Source organism: Corvus moneduloides, chromosome 5 (genome assembly GCF_009650955.1).
Source record: "Corvus moneduloides isolate bCorMon1 chromosome 5, bCorMon1.pri, whole genome shotgun sequence".
Lineage (NCBI taxonomy): Eukaryota > Metazoa > Chordata > Aves > Passeriformes > Corvidae > Corvus > Corvus moneduloides.
The window spans coordinates 62,102,226-62,122,222 of record NC_045480.1 but is presented as its reverse complement, the minus strand read 5'-3'; the positions used below and the strand labels follow the sequence as shown (position 1 = coordinate 62,122,222).

Below are 19,997 nucleotides of genomic sequence, written 5' to 3'. Positions count from 1 at the left end.
AGAGGCTCAGGAAACAGGCTGACTGGATCAACACACAGCTCATAGGCATCAAATCTGCACTGCAGGAGCGAATGCACGGTTACACGTGTTAAGTACCCATCCAGAGCTATTTGCATTTGTTGTGCATTGATCTGCCACTACCATCAGACAATCTGTTCCAGCACATTCACACTCCTGCTCCAGCTTTATTTACAGTTGTGGAGAACTGAGTTCCATAATCTCTGTGCTGTACACTTCAGCTACACAGCAGCAACAAGAAGAGAACTTCCAGCTTGGCTTAGAAAAGCTGTTTCCTTAAGTAATGAAACAAACTGCTCTTGATCAAGATTTTAAAACTCTTTTAATTTTTGGAAATGTGCCTGAGAATATGTATCTGTTACCTCTTTCAAGTAATTACAAAAATAGATTTTTTCCCAAAAAGACTGCATTTCCTTACTGAGCACACTGTGACTCTAACAGCACAGAAAACTCTCTGGAGATGCTGCAGTATTCTTGTGACAGAAAAGCAGATCTCTTGCTGCTTGCTTTAGATTCTCAACTATCCTCTTTACCTTCTGTTCAAAACTATTCTACTCATGGCACCACCACTTAATGATATTTAGACTCTGACCTTCAGTTTTCCAGTGAGAGAGATGAGAAAGAAGGGAGGGGGGGCAGGGGGGAAAAGGGCTTGAAGCCTTACAAAAACTTGCTACACATTATTACATTCCAAAATATTATCATATCAAAATCAATTTTGATACTGCTATTCCAAGGCTGCAATTTATTTTGGTGTTGTTGCTATTTCAGAATACCACAAAAGGGCTTAAATCTCATGGAAACAGAGCTAAATGCCATTTCCTCTTTCACCTTTTCCTAGTACTGTCATATCAAGTATCTAATGAAGAAGTAATCTTGCTGTAATTTCTTCCACAAATTTATCACTACCCAAAAAAATAGAGCAGTTACGAGTTTAAGTACCAGATGAAGAATCAGAAGAGCTGCAAATAGTAAGCAGACTTCCATTTTTCTTTGAACTATGACCTTCTTTATACCATAAGCTCACAGAAAACAACTAGAACCTATAACCATTTCTTTCAGATTTTATAAATAAAATATATTCTGCTGATTCCTAATATTTTCCATCTCTTTGGAAATAAAATACATGTAAAAAATACACCAGCAATACCACAAGAAGATGAAAAAAACCAAAAGTGCCAAGTCTAAAAGTTTTCAGTCTGCCACATCTGTTTTTATTACAACAGCATGCATTGCTTCCTTTGACATGAGCATTTATTTACTGCTGTACAAGTTGTCAAGTGCAGCATTACATGGTTTGATCCTCAGTGTGCAGTATTACTCTACAACACTGTAGAGACAGGATTTTTCTCTTATGTAAAGAAAATTCAGCTGTTGCTTAGCCTGGCTCCAAATCCATGCCCCCATACACATCTTCACAAGATACTTTCAGGCTTGGCGAGGAAAAAAGCTCCCCTTTCAAAACAAAAGCAGACAGTCAAGCAACACAGGCCAGCAACTACAGCAGACAAGAAGGTTCAGCAAGAGCTCTAAACAACCTGAAATCTTTTAGGATACTTCTTTGCTGCATAACAGCTGCTCTGGCTTCTGGGTGGAAGTCCAGCTACAGGAGTCCAGCCCTCCTGAGGGAGTGATCCACCTGGAGCTGGGACAAGATGCCACCCAAACCAGCTGATGTTAACATTGACTTGAGTACACCTAAGAAATGCTGCAGCTTTAGAGGCTGCGTTAAGGATTTTTTGTAAAGTTCTCTGGAGCCAGCTTTGTAATTAATTGTAAGCTAATTGATGTGTGGGCACAGCTCTGATGCCCATGAGATTCTGCTGGTGAATAAAACTATTAATTCCTTCATTAAGTAAAAATGTTACGTAGTAAAGGTAATCAAATCAAGATGCCAGGACAAGAGATGCAGTAGGGACCTGTATTAACAACAGTAAGTCACAAAAGAAAAGACAGGCAATAATAAAAGCAAAGCTATAGGTCTACTGTGTTACTAAACAGCCTTAAGATTCATCTGTATGAGAAGAACTGTGTTCCTTCCTTTCATTGTGCCAAGAAAGGGGACAAGAAATGATGTAGTTTTAACTTCACAAATATTAAAAAAAAAAAAAAAAAACCAAAACAAAATAATTTTAAAACCCCACCAAAACCACCTCCTCAATATACTCTAAGGGAAGACAGCAGGAATGTTTGAGCCCTTTAGTACTCTACATGTGTAGTGCTGAAAAGAGGTAAAATATGGCCTTTAAAAAAAAAGTAGGCAGTGTATGATTTTTCTTTTTTTAACCCCCCACTCTGCTGGGATCCTAAATGACAGGCTGGTTCACAACTGGTTCTCACTGCATAGGGTCTGATGTTGAAAACGACTAGTGAGACAGGCTAAAAAGATGGTCCTTCCAGAAAACACAATTCAAAGCACTGACTAATCCCTCCAATATGCCAGAGGTGACCTTTTAGCAAAACAAAACCTACACTCTGACATGTTTCAAAGGAAAGCAGACTAAAATGTACTTCAAAGACAAGGCAACAAAGAGCAAGACACACTTTTAATCAAAGTAGAAAATAGATTTCTGCAATCCAGAACAATCACTTTTAGCCCAGTAATGATTAAATTTCCTGGTAGGAAAATGCTTGATAAATTTTAAATAATCTGCATTCAAGCTGCAATTGAAAGGAAAAGATGTTCTGACATAAGTAAGCTTTGTTTGAAAAGGCGGCAGTTCTGGATTAATACCTAAATTAGAGGTCCAAATAAGAGACAATGCTTAACTCCTGAGCAGTGGTAGGGAGGAGAACAGGCAGGAATTGTGCAGCAAGATTCCTTTATTTAATTATTTCACAACTCTTTTATAGACTTTTTTCTTCATAGTCTAATTGGTTAAAGGATCAGCCACCCCATGGGGTGATTGCCTAAAATCCTAAAACATCCATTGTCAAAATATTTTCCTACTGTACTATAAACAAAGCTTTGCAAGGTCGCAGGTGTTCATAGCTTATAGAACTCTACAAATATCTTCTGTGAGAGAGAAAAATATCCCACGGGACTGGAAAGAAGCAAGAGAAATTCTTGCTAGCAGTATATCGTATCCACACCTGAGAGGATTTCGAAGCAGTCATTCTGGCCAATAAATTATGATTGCTTTAATAGCATGGGACCTGCACGAGATAACAAAGTAAAGGAATTTAAAAAAAACATATATTTGTATTTTTTCACATAAATGACAGAGTCCAGAAATAATAAAAGCGCACAGGTCAAGGGTCATGTCAGAGGACGAGCTTCAAGGAATCCATCTCCCATGAGGATCCTGCATTTGTTTACTTGAGCATTCTGAAGGAATAACCTTTACTCCTAAAGTTCTCCAAAAAATGTATCTCAGCCATGAGAAACCTGGTGGTACAGACAAACAGCCTTCTAAAAAGTACAGGGTGAAATACACCATAGTGACTGTAGCTGTTGTGATCACCTAGATGTTATTTTAAAGTAACAATTTTAAAGCAGCACATACATTTCTGTTTGCAGTTTCTTCAAAATCAACACCAAGCTCATTTCCCCTCCAAGATACTGGCTCATAATTATTACTCTAAACTTCCAACTCTGCAGTTTGTATTTTGAGGAAGATTTTAAAGGGGAGACATTAATGATTTCTACAAAGGAGTAAGGCCCAAGCCAGAAAATTTGATCCTTATACTATAAATATATACTCTCATTTCCAGCAGAAGTTTCTTCAAGGGTGAAAAATGGCTATTTACACACAACAATAATATGTTTTAAACTGCCTTGATTTTGATGTGCTGACACATGTAAAGACATAGCTGACTTCTTCACAGAGATATAATTTTAAATTATTTCCACTCTTTGTATAAGGAAATATTAGTTAAGGATTAAAAGGAAACAAAAAAAAAAAAAAAAAGGAAAAAAGAAAAAAAGTCTTTTCTATGTCTCTGTAGAGAGACTCCCTGGCAGATTTGAGATTTAAATCCAGAATTACCTAGGTATTGCAGCTCTTCATCTCAAAGTTGAAAACAGTGCTAGCCCACTTCAGTTTTTTAAGCAGTTCATTTACAATCCTACAGCCAACAATCCTCAGCTTCTCAGGTGTGAAGAATTCTCATCTTCAAGGAACACTAAGACCAAATTCTTCTTAACCCATCGTAATGAAATTCTACACTCTTTCAATCTCTCAGAAATCAATCTTAAAAGAAACAGGATTCCAGATTGAAGCTTTAGCTTGTTTTGAACATTGGCACAAGATTGAAGTAAATTTTAAAAATGCTTCTTTATTACTTACCAGTTTTATATTCCACATAACAGGCAAAAACCATTCTAAACAAAACAGTAGATCATAATAATTAAAGTGTCCATAACTGGACTGGAAAATTTATTAGCCACAGAGTGTTGGGGTAAAACAATGAAGAAAAGCATTCTTAAGCTTTTTGTTTGTTTTCACTAAAGCACCTCAGGTCAGTCTGCCAGTCATGCTGCATTTAGTGTTGTGTGGGATTTTGTGCTGCTACATTTAGGAGAATTCCAATTTTCTCAGGCCCTGCAGGAGAACCTCATTTTTGTGTCAAATCTCACCACAGGACATGCACTTCAGAGTTTCCAAAAATAAGTACATCTGTAACTAATGTGTTCAAAAGTGGAGGATGACTTTAGTCTTCTATTAATTAGATGTTTTTCTATTTATGTAACTGCTGTTTCCACATATAAGGATTAAAAACAAGTCCATTGGGAAATGTTTTATGACATGAAAGTATTACTGCAATTATTTCTACAGGCATATTCAGAGATGTATTTAACAAGTGCCATTGAAACATGTTCAGCTAACGCAGCAAAGTACCATTAGAGTCAAAAAAGTCAAGAGCTATCAGGTTTTGAGTTATTAAAAATGTTTTCAGTTAATATATTATTGGCCTAACAACACACAGTTCCTTCATTTTTTGTTTAGTCATTAACATTCTGCATAAGAAGCACCAACTCTTTGACTACTGTAACCTGTAAATAATTTGCTTGCTTTTTGTCTTCCAAATAATCTCTACCCTTTTGGAATTATGAGGTGACTTTACCTTCACAGAGAAAGATACACAAGGAAAGAGATGGGCGGAATTCTCTAGGCAATTTTTCATGAAGTGTTCTAGAGTCTGGGCTAAAGCTTAGAAATGACCAAGTGCAAAAAGTGACAGTAAAAAAGTTGAACATAAACTCACAACAAGCCAGAGATATTCACGAGTGGGTTTTAAACCAAATACTCTGTGCCTCCACACACCTGCTACCTGGCTTTGGAGGTATTTTAAGACCCCAGGCATTTAAGCTTTGAACTGTAAGAGGTCCCTACACACCTGCAGGTTGGCTCCTGGGCACATCCCGACTGTCTCAGCCCTGATGACACGGAGCAGCTCCAAGCCCACCTCTGGCCCTGTCAGGATTTGAAAACCACACACCTCTCCTGACAGGCTTGGGCTGGCAGGCAGTGGCAGGGCACAGCTGCTCGTCCGCATTCTGCAGAAACATCACTGCTGATTTCCTTCACAACACACCCGGCGGGGTGGCTGAAGGAGAAATGGTGCCAGTGCCTCTCTTGATTCAGTTGAGCACTGGACCAGAAAGAGGTCACACACGGGGCAGATCCACAGGTTTAGCATTCTGCCCACCTCTAATGTAGCAGCTGCAAACCACAAAAAGCTGCAAACAACTACACAAGAGAGAGGAAGACTTCAGAGTTCTGCTTATATCCACTCAAAGCTGTCTCACCTTGACTGTAAAGTAAGGAATATTTTCCTGGCAGCAGGCATAGAGGGCACAAAAGAGAAGTGTAATTTGGTATTTTACATATATTATTTTACATTCCAGTACCACTGAACTCAGGTCGCTGTCCATCATCACTCCAGAACTGAGGTCCACCCCCCTGGAAAAAGGACACTAATCACTTAAAAGTCATCCTCAGCTTATTTTGTCTTTGACCCAAATTCTTTTATTCGCGGAGAAAGGGCTAAGAGTCTCAACTCAGGGTAAAAGTCCATTTCAATTTTATTCCTGACCAACACCACTGCTGGAAATACATGTTTACTAAACATGTTTTACTTCAAGCTTTCATTTTGCAAGCATTCCCACTAATAAATCTTCCTTGAGAGAATATACAGAAAAAAAACCCAACATGTATACAGAAATTCATAAAAATGAGCATCAATAACATCCAAGCCAAAAGCATTCACAAAACTAATTTAACAGTAGCTCACCCTGCCCTGTCCTGACTCTTTGCCCAAAAAGCAAGGCAATTCAGGCTGATCTGAAATCCTTTATGGTGTCTTCAGTGTGCCCTACATAAGGGCTTAATAACAATGCAAGGGTGGAATTTCCCTAGAACTGCCTGAGTCCACACAGATGGCAATAATTCTAAATAGTCTGATTTCAACATAACTATAAGTGATTATTCAGAGATCCTGAAGAATTTTTAGATCACAAGTAAGGTATCAACCACAGTAAGGATCAACAGATACCTTACTGTCCATATACAGTACAGAACATTAGAGGAGTCCATGTCAAACCAATCTCTACCAGCTCTAAGCAGCCTCAAAACTCTTACTGTAAAGTTACTTGACAAATCCCTGGCACAGAGATCTTAGAATCAGCCCTAAGCTTAACAATTCCAACCCCCCTGCCCAAGCAGGGTCAGCCACAGCAGGCTGCATCCACTTGGGTGTTCACCATATCCAAGGACAGAGGCTTCACAACCTCCTGAGGTCATCTGTGCTAGTGCTTGACCACCCTCACGGTAAAAAAAGCATCCCAACTATCCCTGTCCAGTAATTCCAAAATAAAATTTATTTCTCGTTTCTGCCTAGAAAAAATCCCAGGACTGTAAGGGACATTAGGCAGCAGCAGACAAAAGTAAGATGTCAGCCACTGAAGCATACAACCAGGAATACTAAAAATGGTTCTTCAGCAAACTTAGTGGTACACACAATATATTTTTTAAGTAGATACGAAGTTTAAAATTTTAATGCTACCACACTTTGCAGTTTGATGAAAAAAAAAAGCACTGTTTCTAGAAACAGTGTAGTTTTAAAGGATTTATGAAGCTGTGGAGAAGACCAACATCTATTGCTGAAAACATCGTGCAGACACTGTATGCCTTCTGAGCTTCCCTGACAACAGCATAGTTAAGGAGCTTAAAAAAAAATCTATTGCATTCCAAATTGTTAAAATGTCAGCTTTCTGGGAGGTAGGGAAAGGTTGGAAGAAGGCAGCAGGGCCAGGACTGGCATCCAAATCTCTGTTGTAGGTAAGGAAGTCTTATAGAGCTTTCTATAGCAACAAAGGGATAACTCACTCTTATTTGGCTTGTTGCTCTCTGCGTACAAATGTCTGCAATAGAAAACATTCTCGGTAAGGACCTAAGTAGTCCTCTTCATTCAGACAAGTTTGCTGGACCCACAGAGAAATCAGTCATAGATTTATTATGTACCAGGTAAGCACAAAGCCATCCAGCCACTTAGGGGCTGTCCCTGTGGATGCGTGGTGATCCAACAGGACAGTGCGCTCAGGGCCAGTCTCACTGGGGAGATGCTGCCCAGAAAATCTCCTTCCTTGGCAGAAAATTGCCAGGTAGGCCAAGGTTCTTCCCTTTCCAGCTCAGCCACTGAACTGACACACCCTCTCCCACTCTCTCTCTCCTGCCACTCTGACATCCTAAAGCCTGAAGGTGTAAAGTGCTACACATCTATGCACACATAAACAGCCCCAAAAGTCAAATCTTCTACTCTGAGATCTACCACACCTACATGGGATCCATCCAAGGGAATCTGAAGAGCCTTATTTGAGAAAATCATGTTCAAATATTAAACTGGAAAGAGCACACAGATTGGCAAGAAAAATAGAAGAAAGTATGCACAATATGAGGTATGTTTTGGGGGAAAAGCAGGAAGAGAAAAATAATGATGAAAAAAGAGCAGCAGCATGTGCCAAAAATAACTTCTCTCTCATGCAATGATCTCTAATCCTACTTTCCTATGAACTAGTTTAAAAATACCCTGGAAACACAAGTTTCCCGTTTCATCAGAATAATTGAAAAAATAATGTCACATTCACCAGAATGCCCAATACTTCAAAAGCCAAGCACTATGCTTGTGAAAATACTAAAGGACAAATTAAGGTATCCACTGAGTTATTTGTTGGTGGTTTTTTAATACCTAAGTGAGAAAAAGTTTATAAGATAGCTCAATTTTGAGAGAATTGCATTAAATCTTTACCTACATCTATAAATTCTCAAGTAATTCTGAAGCCCTTTCCCTACATAGCTTTCAATCAGCTTTACAAATTATCATTATATTACTGGTGGGTGTTTTACCTCAGAAACTAGAAATAGTTCAGGTAAAGCAACATGGAATGAGGTAGATGAATGCTAAGACTGAGCTCTTGTAATTATCTGTTTCTCACTGGGATACCAAGCTGGCACCCATCTTCACAGAAAATATCACAGTTTTCAGCATAGATACAACCTTACCCCTTTGAAATTTTGGATAAAAGGAATTTTGCAAACATGAGGCATCAATTGCAAAGTCTATGAGAAAAAAAATGTCATAGACACAAGAGCAGCATTTTCAGTATCAAGAAAAAAACTGATTTTACTAAGAAGCCTACGAATTTTATTTATTTAAGATTTGAAAAAGAAAGGTCCTTCTTAGTCTTATCCTCCTTTTTTTTCCCCCCCCTGGACTTATAAATGCAGCAGTTTTCTAACTGACAAGATTTCAGAATTTGTACATTTCTGACAGAATTTAATCCTATTATCTGCTGCATCATTTGAGAGCTAAGATGATAAACCCCCATCTCTCAGAATGGTTACATTCCAAAAAACCCTTTCAACTGTTAAATAGCTTTTCAAATTCAGGTATCTACAAACTTGTCTCTAAAGAGATTAGCCACAGCTGTTCAAAATTTATCTCTAGATAAGTGTTTACAGCAAAACATGTGAAAGTCGCTATGAGACTCTTTATGCTATTAGCTTTAGAAGTTTCCCTTAGTCACTGCCCTGATTTATACATATTTATATTTACAAGGTTGTCATCCACTTTCTCCTCGTAGTTCAAATACAATTTTTTTCTTAAAAGCAGAAGCTTCTGGAAACAGGAAATACTTCAATTTCATGGAGCAGAATGGAAGAAAACTGCCTGAAACTCAGTTTGCACCTGGGTTTAATGCTGATACCCAAAACATCCTCACGCTCCTTACTGCTTGCATCAGCACATGATCAGATTCCTGTAAGTCCATCATACTGGAATATACTCAGTCAGTAATGATTTGTTCCCTCATGCTGGTTCATCCTCTGCTCTGACCCACTTCAGAGCAAATAAACACCCCTGCATTTAATGTGCCCACTGTGGGGACTAACTGCTACATAGCACCCTGGAATGTAGAATTTTAATCTGTAACACCTACACAGAAATTTAATTTACACAAGTCAAAGCTGATTACTGAAAATCATTAGTATCAATGGATGCTGACAAGTTGGAAATATTTCTGTGACTACTTCCATCAGGAATTGCTTCTTACTGACACAGAACCAAAGTAGATAACACACAAAAATGAGTAATGCTACGCTAGATATAATGGGTTTTCAGCAACAAAACAGATTTTCACATATATGAACTACATAGAATAGATATCTATATAAGTCTCTATATAGATAATTCCACAAAGAACTCCATATAACTGTAAAGTACATAGTATTCTAAACAGAGTTTTCAGATTCTCTTAAAGTGCAAAAAGCAGGGAGAACACTAACAGACCATCTTCCCAAGTTTCATTATTGGGGTTTTTTGAGTCCTTGCATATTCAGTGCTACAATTAGTACAGATTAATATTTAAGGACCATGACAGCATCCTGCTTCTCTATCTGCAATGCAAATGAAGACAATCTCTGCCCTAAAGGGATTGAAGGATAGACTTCTAGAATTACAGTACCTACAGGTACAGATTTAAAAATCCAGCTTAATTCTCTAGGACTCAAACCTACCATAGCTGAAAAAAACCCCAAACAAGTATATGAGGTTTTGAAAAGGATTCTGGTTTTAAGCTCTTTGAGGTATGTGTCCATGCCACACACACCCCCCACCCCACACACCCCATTTTCTGGATTTGTTTTTTCCAACGGTTTTTCATACATAATGCATTCTTAAGAGAGGGTTTAATATAGTGAACACTATAGGTTAGCATATCAGGATGGTATGATACATTATGCATAAATTGTGGGGGAATACAATAAATGAAATTGGAAATCCAAACAGAGAATGCAGGCTGACACTGTCAAATGGAATGCGACAACCTTCCTCAAGGAAGCTGGCTATGCCCAAAACAGAAGAGTCATGCAAGACTGGAACAAGGCAAGATTTTAAAAGGAAAACACACCAATACATCCACTTCGTATTTTTAGTTACTTCAGTAGTGAGATTATGACTACTTTATCACAACAAAGCAGCCTGAAATTACAAAGTCTTAATGGTAGCATCTAGAGAGTTTTGGCCTTTTTTTCTGACAGAGTATGCAACACACAAAATTTGGGAGTGATGCTTTAAAGAGGTGCACAATGATGAAGGAGCAACACTTCAGAAAGCCCCAAAAGGTTAAGTTCAGTGCGGCGAGGGCTATCACAGAATCCCAAAAGACTTCTCAAAAGTGAACAAAGTACTGTGGGAGGAGAGGTGGATAAAAACATGATGTGGGCTCTTGGCAAATCCATCCTCAAATCACTTTTCAGCAGTGTTCACACAATGTCTGCATATAGTAAAGCAAGCCTGCTGTGAGTGCCACAGAATGCAGAAGCACAGCAAGAGCTGACTCTCCTCAGGGGTCACTAACTCAACATCACTCATCGATTTGCTGGATGGGCATTATCCATCATCGAACACTTCTAAGAGAGGTGACAGCATGATGTGAAAGGTGATAGGCGTTCACTACCTTAGAACATTTTTGGAACACTGTTTCACTTGTTGCTTTATCTGCACTGAAACCGCATGCAAGTTAGCTCAAGTTCTCCTGCAGAAGTGGGGAAAGAAGAAACTCCTCCAGGAGTTGCTGCGAAAACGTTACAAGTCCTAAGTCAAAACATGCCAACACAGTCTCAGACTGGGCTTGAATTGCTATCTCTTTGGGAGGATTCCTTTCAGTCAAAAAAGGACTCATCCTAGCAACACTGAGTTACTAAGAATAAACTGCATTTAAAGCATCTTATGCAGCAGTGCAAAGGTCTCAAAGCAGACAGAAGCCAAATAAGTAGTTCCCGGAGGAAAACAAGAGCATTCTTTCCAATCACATGGTAGCTTTTCTGCTTCCTGAATCTTTTCTGTTCAATTTGTCTTTTATTTACTGTTTGTTGTTGGGATGTAACAGTCTCTAATATATATCACTAAAACTAAAAAAAAGCCTGAATAGCTGGTTTGGTGGAAGATGGAATTTGTGTGGGACCAGAAAAAACTCAAGTAAAATTCAGCATATTTTTACAACAGCAAAGAGCAAAATGAACAAATAAAATAAAATTTAAAATTCACGAACCCAGCCTTCCTTTTTATATTTTTGCTGCTATTGTTTCTAACATGGCCAACACTAAACTTTTTTTGAGGGATAAATACCCCTCAGCAATAAGTGACACTGTGAGTTTGATTCACAGAGAAACGATCACTTTTTAGATTTACTCAAAAGTGAGATGATGACCTTTTTACTATTTTATTTGGCTAACACAACAAATATCACTTATTCACCAACTCATAACTTGAAGCAGAAGGATAACCAAGTTAGATGGGCAAATTCTGCTGGGATCAAGACTGGCTTCAAGTCTGTGGTATGGATAAAAGAAATCTTTCTGCTTATCATTCTTCCAGGAACAGCTGCTGCTGAAAAAGCTTCAGATTACGTTTCAGAATTGGAAAAATCATTTAGTCATGCTCTTTGAGCAGCATCAATGTACCATTTATGTTCAGTATGCAAAGTTAAATCTGCTTCAAGACCTTTTGCAAAGGGATGGCATCACAATATCACTTGGTGAAAAATAAGACCATGGAGAATAAAAACTTCTGCATTTACAGGTAGACTGCCTTTGTATCAACCCACTGTTTGGTAAAATGAATAAACAAATAACCTAGAAATTTTCAATTTTAATTCTTTCTAGTACTTGCTGAAGTTTTCTGTGAATTGTGCACTATTTAACGAGATTTTGTAAAAACAGAACCACAAGATTTACATTATTCTACACTTTGAAAAGTACCTAGAGGTTACTCAACAATAGACAAGTCCATCGAAATTCACTGCCCTAATATATTTGCAAGAAAAAAGAGTGCTTTTGGAAATGCCAGACAGGTGCTGTCATTAAAATTACCACCTGAATATGCTACGATGCGTGCAGAGCCATTCCTTCCTATATAGCTATTTTGATTACTATTACCATACCACAACCATCATATCCCTTGCCCTCTCTTCACAACTCTAAGCAACAAATGAAAAAACACTAAAATTCTATTGGTTACTGAGAGAGTAACTAACAAACATTTCTTTTTTTTCTCCAATTTATTTCTCCATATTAACATCACGTTCATTACTGAGTGCATGTTTCAGCATTTTGACCTCGAACTGTGCATTCTACCCTGCTCCCTCATTTTTCTGATTGTTGCAGTTTTCTTGTGCTGCTTTGCCAGTTCCCTATCAAATACCTTTAGAGGTGCAGGCTCTTGAAAACTTCTCAATAGCATTCATCAATATGCACAATACAATTTATCTCCCATAACCATCACCTTCAGCTGGATTCACATACTTCAAAGTAGCCGTGCTACATCAACGTGAAGTCAGGAGCCTACAACATATTTAGTTAGATCTGGGACTCAAGGGCTGGGGTATTTTAGAGAAGCAACCAAGAACAGCAGCTTCAAAACAAACATCTATAAAAGATCTAACCCTGCGTACTTCAAAGTCATGGAAAGATTTTTATCAGCTTCACTGGTTTGTTATTCAGGCCCAGTATCTGTTTTGATTCCTTTTGCTCTGCTCTTCCCCTCTACTCAACACCCTGCCCAGGCTGTTGTATCCTACTTCCTAATGCTTCATGGAATTGCACGCAGAACACAGGCACTTGTTCTGCCAAACAACAAGAGAAAGTTTGCAAAGTTAAACTTAGCAGCAGCTACAAGGTTCAGAAATCAGCCATTTTTCCAAAGAGTCTCCAGGAATATAAAACTCAAAAATCTTAGTCTAAAGGATGCTCTGACTCCAAAGTTATGCTACAAGACAGGCACACTCCTGAAAATGCTGAGTGTATTGCAGTGGAAAGCTGTAATTCAGGTGAGTGTTATTCTTTGCTTTAACCTCAGGGGAAAAGAAAAAATTACCACTTTATTGAACTTTAAAATAAAATAAGAGAAGGCAATATTTGGACATTTTATGAAGAGAATGCTTTCCAGTGTATTATGGATACAGGTAGCTACCACAAAAAAATACAAACCCCTAGGAAGAGTTTTAATACCATTATTTCAAAACATAGTTGTCTTTAAACACTGAAGAGCAGTATTTAGATATAATGTCCCTAAATAAAACTCATGTATTAGGCAGCACCCAAGTATTATTTAAAAGCTATATTTTGTTTTAGCTACTAAAGTTCCACTTCTGAATGTTATTTATTGACAAACTAGTGACAAGAGACTTAAAATATAATTATGAACTATTACAATTTTTTAAACACATTTAAACACACTTGTATATCAACTGATATAAGCAGATGTCTATTTGCATACATATGTGTAAGTATGCTACTTAACTAATATAGAAATATTGATTATACAATGAGTATGAACAAAATTACATGTATAAGCCATTCTTTCAGGGCTAGAGACCAGCTTTATACATCATTAACTGTTAGATTTGCCTTCCAAATTCTAAATGCCAAATACAAGCCTAATGAAGCTGAAATGTCTCTACAGAGCCCTAAGATTTGGTTACCAAAGCCAGGCACACATCACAGCAGTGTGCTTGCTTGAAGCAAATTCCTTTCTCATCCCTGCTTACCATGCCTTGGCTCATCTCAGAGAGAGACCTTGGAAGTCCTTGATTAGCTAAAGTGAATGCCAAGTCTTTAATTAGACAAAATCCCTCAAAGGATGGTATCAGTCAAGCAGTGTCCTCGGCCTGCCAGGTGAACAGCACAGGAGCATCTCCACTGGCAGCCCTTGCAAGGGGAATTTTAACTGGCTGGGCCAAGCAGCACATGCATCCTTCCCAGCTAAACTGTTCCTGTGTCACTCATCAGCAGGAGGTGTCTGCTGCCCATTTGTACAAACAAACAGCACAGAGCTGATGACGGGGGTTGCTGGAGTTAGGAAGTGTTGGCATGGGAATGTTGATGTTCCAGTAAGAAGGAAACTGTTAAGATAAGAATTTCATGGACAGTTCAGTCACTAAAGGTGGATTCCCCTAATACAAATGTGTTATGCTTAAATATTTAGTATTATTTTAGGATCAAGACACTAAGAATCAGCTTTATACAGTTGCCTGTGTTACCAAATATCCCTGACTTATGACTCTGGGCAGGAGTATCAGCCAAAACCAAGAGGTTTATGCTGCTACTCCTATTTGTTACCTGAGCAGCAGCAGGAGTCAGTGTATAAGATCCCTCACAGAGCTGCAATGAGTCAATCAATAATTCTGCAGAACAAATCACAGAACGTAAATGCCTGACAGAAACAGCCCAATGCAAAACACAAATACTGACACTGAGTGAACAGAGATCCATTCAGCACGAGCCCAAACAAGTCTGAAAATGGCTTTACTTTGTTTTTACACTTCTGCCTGCTAGGACACATTTATCACTGAAAGCAACTTCTCCTGAAGCATTGCTCAACTAATTTGCAGTCAGCGCTTGTAGCATCTTCCTCCCTCTCCTGTACTACACCAGAGTCATTGTGGGAGTTTGTTATTGCTGGAACACTGCAATTACTGGCTCTGCCCAAATACTACAGTCACATCACCTATAAAATGTGTATAGAAATGGACAGAAAAGTTAAATCCACTCTTAATGATTAATATACCATGGTGATTCCCCCCAGCAGAGAATAAGGCCTTTGTTCCATGCCAACATTTAACAATTTCTGCAGTAATAGTCCATACAGAAAAAAACCCCAAGACCTGCTCAACAAATTTTTTTGTAATGCCATGACTATCTAAATTTTAAAAGACATAACAATAAAAATACCCAGATAAAATTTAAGGTATTCTGAAAATAGTTGTATCAAACAGAAGTGCATATGTCCCTAAGGGTACAGCTCTAAGGTGTCAGCTATAAGTGTAGTTGTAGCAGCACACAAGCAAAGTGTAACCCAGTTCCAAGGACAAGGCCAGGAAAGAGGATCCCAAAATGCAAGGGGCAGAAATAGACCCTGCAGTCATATCACCGATGCCATCCTGTTTGTTGTGTTTGGGGGTTTCTGAAGGATGTTTGTCTGTATGCAATTTAAATTCTCCAAGCGGTGGCGTCTAATTAATATTTATATAATATTCTGCTTACAGATATCTGTATTTCCCTCTCCCTCACATACACTTTTTTGCAACAGATGTTATGAGAGTTTTTATACCAGACTAAACCTAAAAGATATTGAATAACACTGAGTAAAAGTTTCTCACCGTACAGCTATACAACATCAGACAAATATTAGCAGGTCATATGGATTAAAAATCATAACAAATTTGACAGGTTTTAGTTCAGAATGCAGACAGCATATAGTATCAAATATTTCAAAAGCTACACTATTTGCAACTGTGTTATTTTACCATATACATCAGCAGGGAATAATCACAGGATCATTTCAGTTGGAAAAGACCCTGAAGAGAGTCCAGCCACTAATCAACTAAACTTAGTTATCATTCTTATTTCGGATATGGAATTATTGTGTTTAGTGCTTGTACAGCACATAATTATTTCACTTACTATTTCAAAGTAAGGGGGTTTTTTTGCACTGAAAAGAACAATGCAAGGTAGCCAAGCTTGCTTTGCACAGTTTGGGCTGACATATTGTGCTCCCTGACCTATTAGGAATACACCCTTATTCAATTAGATTGCTTGACTTACTGAGCAATCTGAATCATTCAGTACCCTCTGAATGGAGGGGGAGGCTTGACCTGATACAACACCTCCCAAAAAATTCTGTTACATACTATAATATATAGTTCTCATATACTAATTACTTATACTAAGTATAAAATGTCAAAGTCAGGTAAACATTTACGTTGCCTCTTCACTACCAAATAATATAGCATTTAGACTGAATTTTGTTTTAAAGTACCAGTGCTTTTATATTGTTTCAAAAACTTCAAATCAAATGTCTTTTTCCAAATAAGTAGTATTTCACAAACCACATTTACAAAGCAGTTGGGCAGATTTTCAGCCTGGTAGAGCAGCACAACATTAGAGAATTCAATAAACCTTTAGCCATTCAAAATCAAGAAACTAAAATCAGCATTTCAAAAGACATGCACAGGCACTTCTCCCATGTATAGCTTAATTTTTTTAAACAGGTCACATGTTACACTGTGTAACACTATACATATATAAAAACTCCTCACACACAGACAGGCCATTGCAATTCCAAAAATTCAAAATTAGATCTTACCAAGGCTGAACTCCAGCTTTGGCTCATTTGCAATTCTCTGAATACCTTAAAAGGTTAAGAAAAAAATATATTAGAAATAATTTGATTTCCATGTCTTGTTTTTTGATACACAGTAAAACTTTCACATGCCTATAACTACTGCCATTGCCACTGAAGTAATATTTTATGTTAGAAACTCATAGTAAAAGCAAACTTGGATGAAATAATTTGCCTGAAAAAAGGCTACTTTGAAAGAAGACTTCCTTCTTAATAGAAACTTTCTGTTGCTGGGAAAAGAAACTAGGAAAAAAAACCCCAGGCTTTCATGGATGTGTACTTGTAAGATTTTCAGTCACAACAACTGACTATGTATCTGTTGGAAAAATATTAAATCTAACAACTAATTTTAAAGTAGGTATGGCATCACATTAAAAACAAACCCCACGTTTTGTGAAAGTAGGGAAATCAGGTTAATGTAGTAGAATATAAACACGTTATTGATCTACAAAAGAAATGTAAAGCAACAAATCCAAATTCTTTTTGTTGTAAAAGAAGTACGTTAATTCCTCTTCTCACATAGCAGGAACAAGAACAGTTTAAACCATTGTGGAATTATGTTCTACTGCGTAATTTACTGCAAAGGGCAATATCTTCCTGTGCTAAAATAAAGGCGTGAACCACAGAGATGCAACAGGAGAAACGTAGGAAGCAAGGAGGGATAGGTAAATAACACTGGGTGGTTCACCTGATGCAGAAAGTAATTGGATCACAACCACAGTTTCAAAGAACTTGTAGAAATTAAACTCTCTCTTGCTGACATTTTTGTATTGTCTCCAGTAAGCATTATTAATTATTGGTCAGTATTTAAGAAATTGGTCAGATAGGAAGGATTGAGTTAGTATATGAACTGGAACAAGATTTTTGTTTAAAAAAACAAATTAAAAATCCCATAAACAAAAAAATCACCCCAAACTTATAGCTGTGCCTGCTCCATAAAAACTTGATGCTGCTAAGTCTAGATTCACAGTATTCTCATTACTGTAGCTATTCATTCACATCTGTGTGAGAAAAATTACAGCTGCAGAGCTTAGAAAGGTCAAAAAGAAAAAAAAAATGAAAGTTTGTTGGCTTTTTTTTTTTAAATGGAACTTTAACAAATTTCTGAGTTGAACTCTGCCACTAGCATATTGGCCTGAAACACCTTCATGAATATGCTGGATACAGAATTGAATAAGTGACCGGGCAACTGAAATACAGTCTCCTGACTCCAGTGCACCAAATACAATGCAACATATGGCTACTTGCATTCAAATCCCCAGAGTGCTTTTAGATCACAAAGAACAAATCTGTGATACTAGTTTAAGTATTACTAAAGCTTTACACATTTATCAGAGTTACCAGACTATATTTTAAACACTAGTCCATATGTTCATATACGACATAAAAGAGGAAAAAAGTACTTTAAGTCTTACGAAGAAAATAGGTTAGCGAGAAAAGCTCAGAAACACAGTAATCACACATTTGTTCCCCTGAAGGTTACGTGCATAAACCAAAATACATCAGGGAAAAACATTTAAAGACAATTTTTATCAGTTTATTTCCTCTAAACTGCACTCTGACAAGCAAGAAGTTGAACATCATTTTGTACCCTGCTTGTGACACGATCTGAACTGCCACGGAGACTGGGCCACCACTCCATAAAATGAGTACATGCACTTACTTGTGAACTGGGGCTCTCCTAGACTGTCTAACTGGGATGTGGGGAGAAACTGTTGTGCTTCATCTGATGATCTCTCCTCCTTGATTTCCATGACCAGCCTCTGGAGATGCTGAATTTTATTCTGCAAACCTTCTGAGTTTGCCTCTCCCAGTGCCACAGCCCAAGATTCACAGTCTGGCTTTGATGCGGCTTCTAGGTAAAGATCTGGTTCTCCACTCTGAAACTCTGCACTCAGAAAGCATAAAAACAGCTCTTAGGAACTGTGTTTCAAAAGGGGGATGATGGAAATATTGATGTCACACACAATGAAAACCACCACATGCACATTTTTGTTCATGGTCAAAGAACCATGCAGCCCCCTCCACCTCTGGAGTCAAACCCCAGCTCCTTCAGACTCGGTGCCGTACTAAGCATATCCACAGAGTAGTTCCAAAGTCAGTTAACAGATGGATAAATTAGGTGGCAGAATCAAACCAAAATGGGAAATCCATTTCCAGCACAGATTCCGCAGCCTAGAAGGCAGCTCTCAAAGCTGCTAACTTGAAAAAGAATTTGGTTTAGCAGGAGCAGCAGACACGGTTCTGTCAGAGAGTGGGATTCTCCAGAATGAATGTGCCCATCATCTCTTCTATTAGAGACCTCCATTATGCTCAGCCTCTCATTCATCCTTGCCAGAATACAGATCAGGAACACATGCAGATAATTTATCACGACATAACTCCTCTGTGAAGACTCAACAGGTTGTATGTGGGAGCTTCTGACCTCATTACTATCCACATATCATTTGCTGCTCTGCCTGGAGTCTAATTGTTTAATGATCAAATTTTCTAAGAACAAAAAAAGAAGACGGGGGAAAAAAGCTGAAGCTCCCAAGGAATCCACATAAGTAGTGAGGGTCAGTCATTTGACTGAGATTAGAACAGGGAGAAAAAACACCTCTTAGACATTTAAAATTCTGCAGTATAGATGGCTTCCCAGAGTCACAAATTCAATGTGACATTTAGTGCAACACACACCAAGAAGAGCAAACTGGGAAAGAAAGAAAAATCAATGCTTCTTTAAAACAAGTTACTAACTAATTTAGAAACATAAAACTCTATAAAACACCTGTGCTATTGTATTAATAAGGATTAGAAGTATTTCACTGGGTATCAAAATCATTCTGACCTAAATCAGTCATCTATCATATTACTGGATGAAACAGAACACTTAAAGGTTTTCATACTTAGTTTGAAAATCCAAACAACACTGAAAAGTTCTTTTTCATACAATGTGAACTTAAATTCCTTTTACTACCTTGACTATCTAACCTTGGGCACTTGCACACATGTTATTCTAAACCTGTTTGCACTTCATAAACTGAGCATCTGCCAGTTACAATTACCTCTACTTTTATGGTTATGGAGGGGATAAAAGATAAAACCTCAAGTCTGGAAGCCTCTAAAAACTGTGTACAAATCCCTGCGGAGGTGGGACCAGTTTTTTTGTCTGGGCTGGATCTAAGGAAATCTAACTGTGTAGCTGCAGATGCTGCTAAAAATGCTGGGTAACATTTCATACACCAGCTGGACTATAGATTTCATGAGAAAAGACTGGAAAGAAACAAAGTGGAAACACATCTTTGGCTTCAGGGGCA

General features: G+C 38.0%; 1 protein-coding gene across 9 annotated transcripts in view; it reads right to left on the bottom strand.

The window, feature by feature from the left end:
• The window catches only part of INPP4B (inositol polyphosphate-4-phosphatase type II B), a 312,437-nt gene that overhangs the window by 181,903 nt on the left and 110,537 nt on the right, over positions 1-19,997 (bottom strand). For 6 of the 9 annotated variants that reach the window (XM_032108397.1, XM_032108395.1, XM_032108396.1 and 3 more), the window contains 2 exons: positions 18,362-18,586; positions 16,663-16,707 (listed from right to left, as the gene is read on the bottom strand). The exons of 1 other annotated variant lie outside the window; for it this stretch is intronic. In XM_032108397.1, the coding sequence (XP_031964288.1) occupies positions 16,663-16,707; positions 18,362-18,586 (270 nt within the window). Of the gene's footprint in view, positions 1-16,662; positions 16,708-18,361; positions 18,592-19,997 lie in introns of all 9 variants that reach the window. 2 more of the 9 variants (XM_032108403.1, XM_032108402.1) reach the window with 1 other exon arrangement.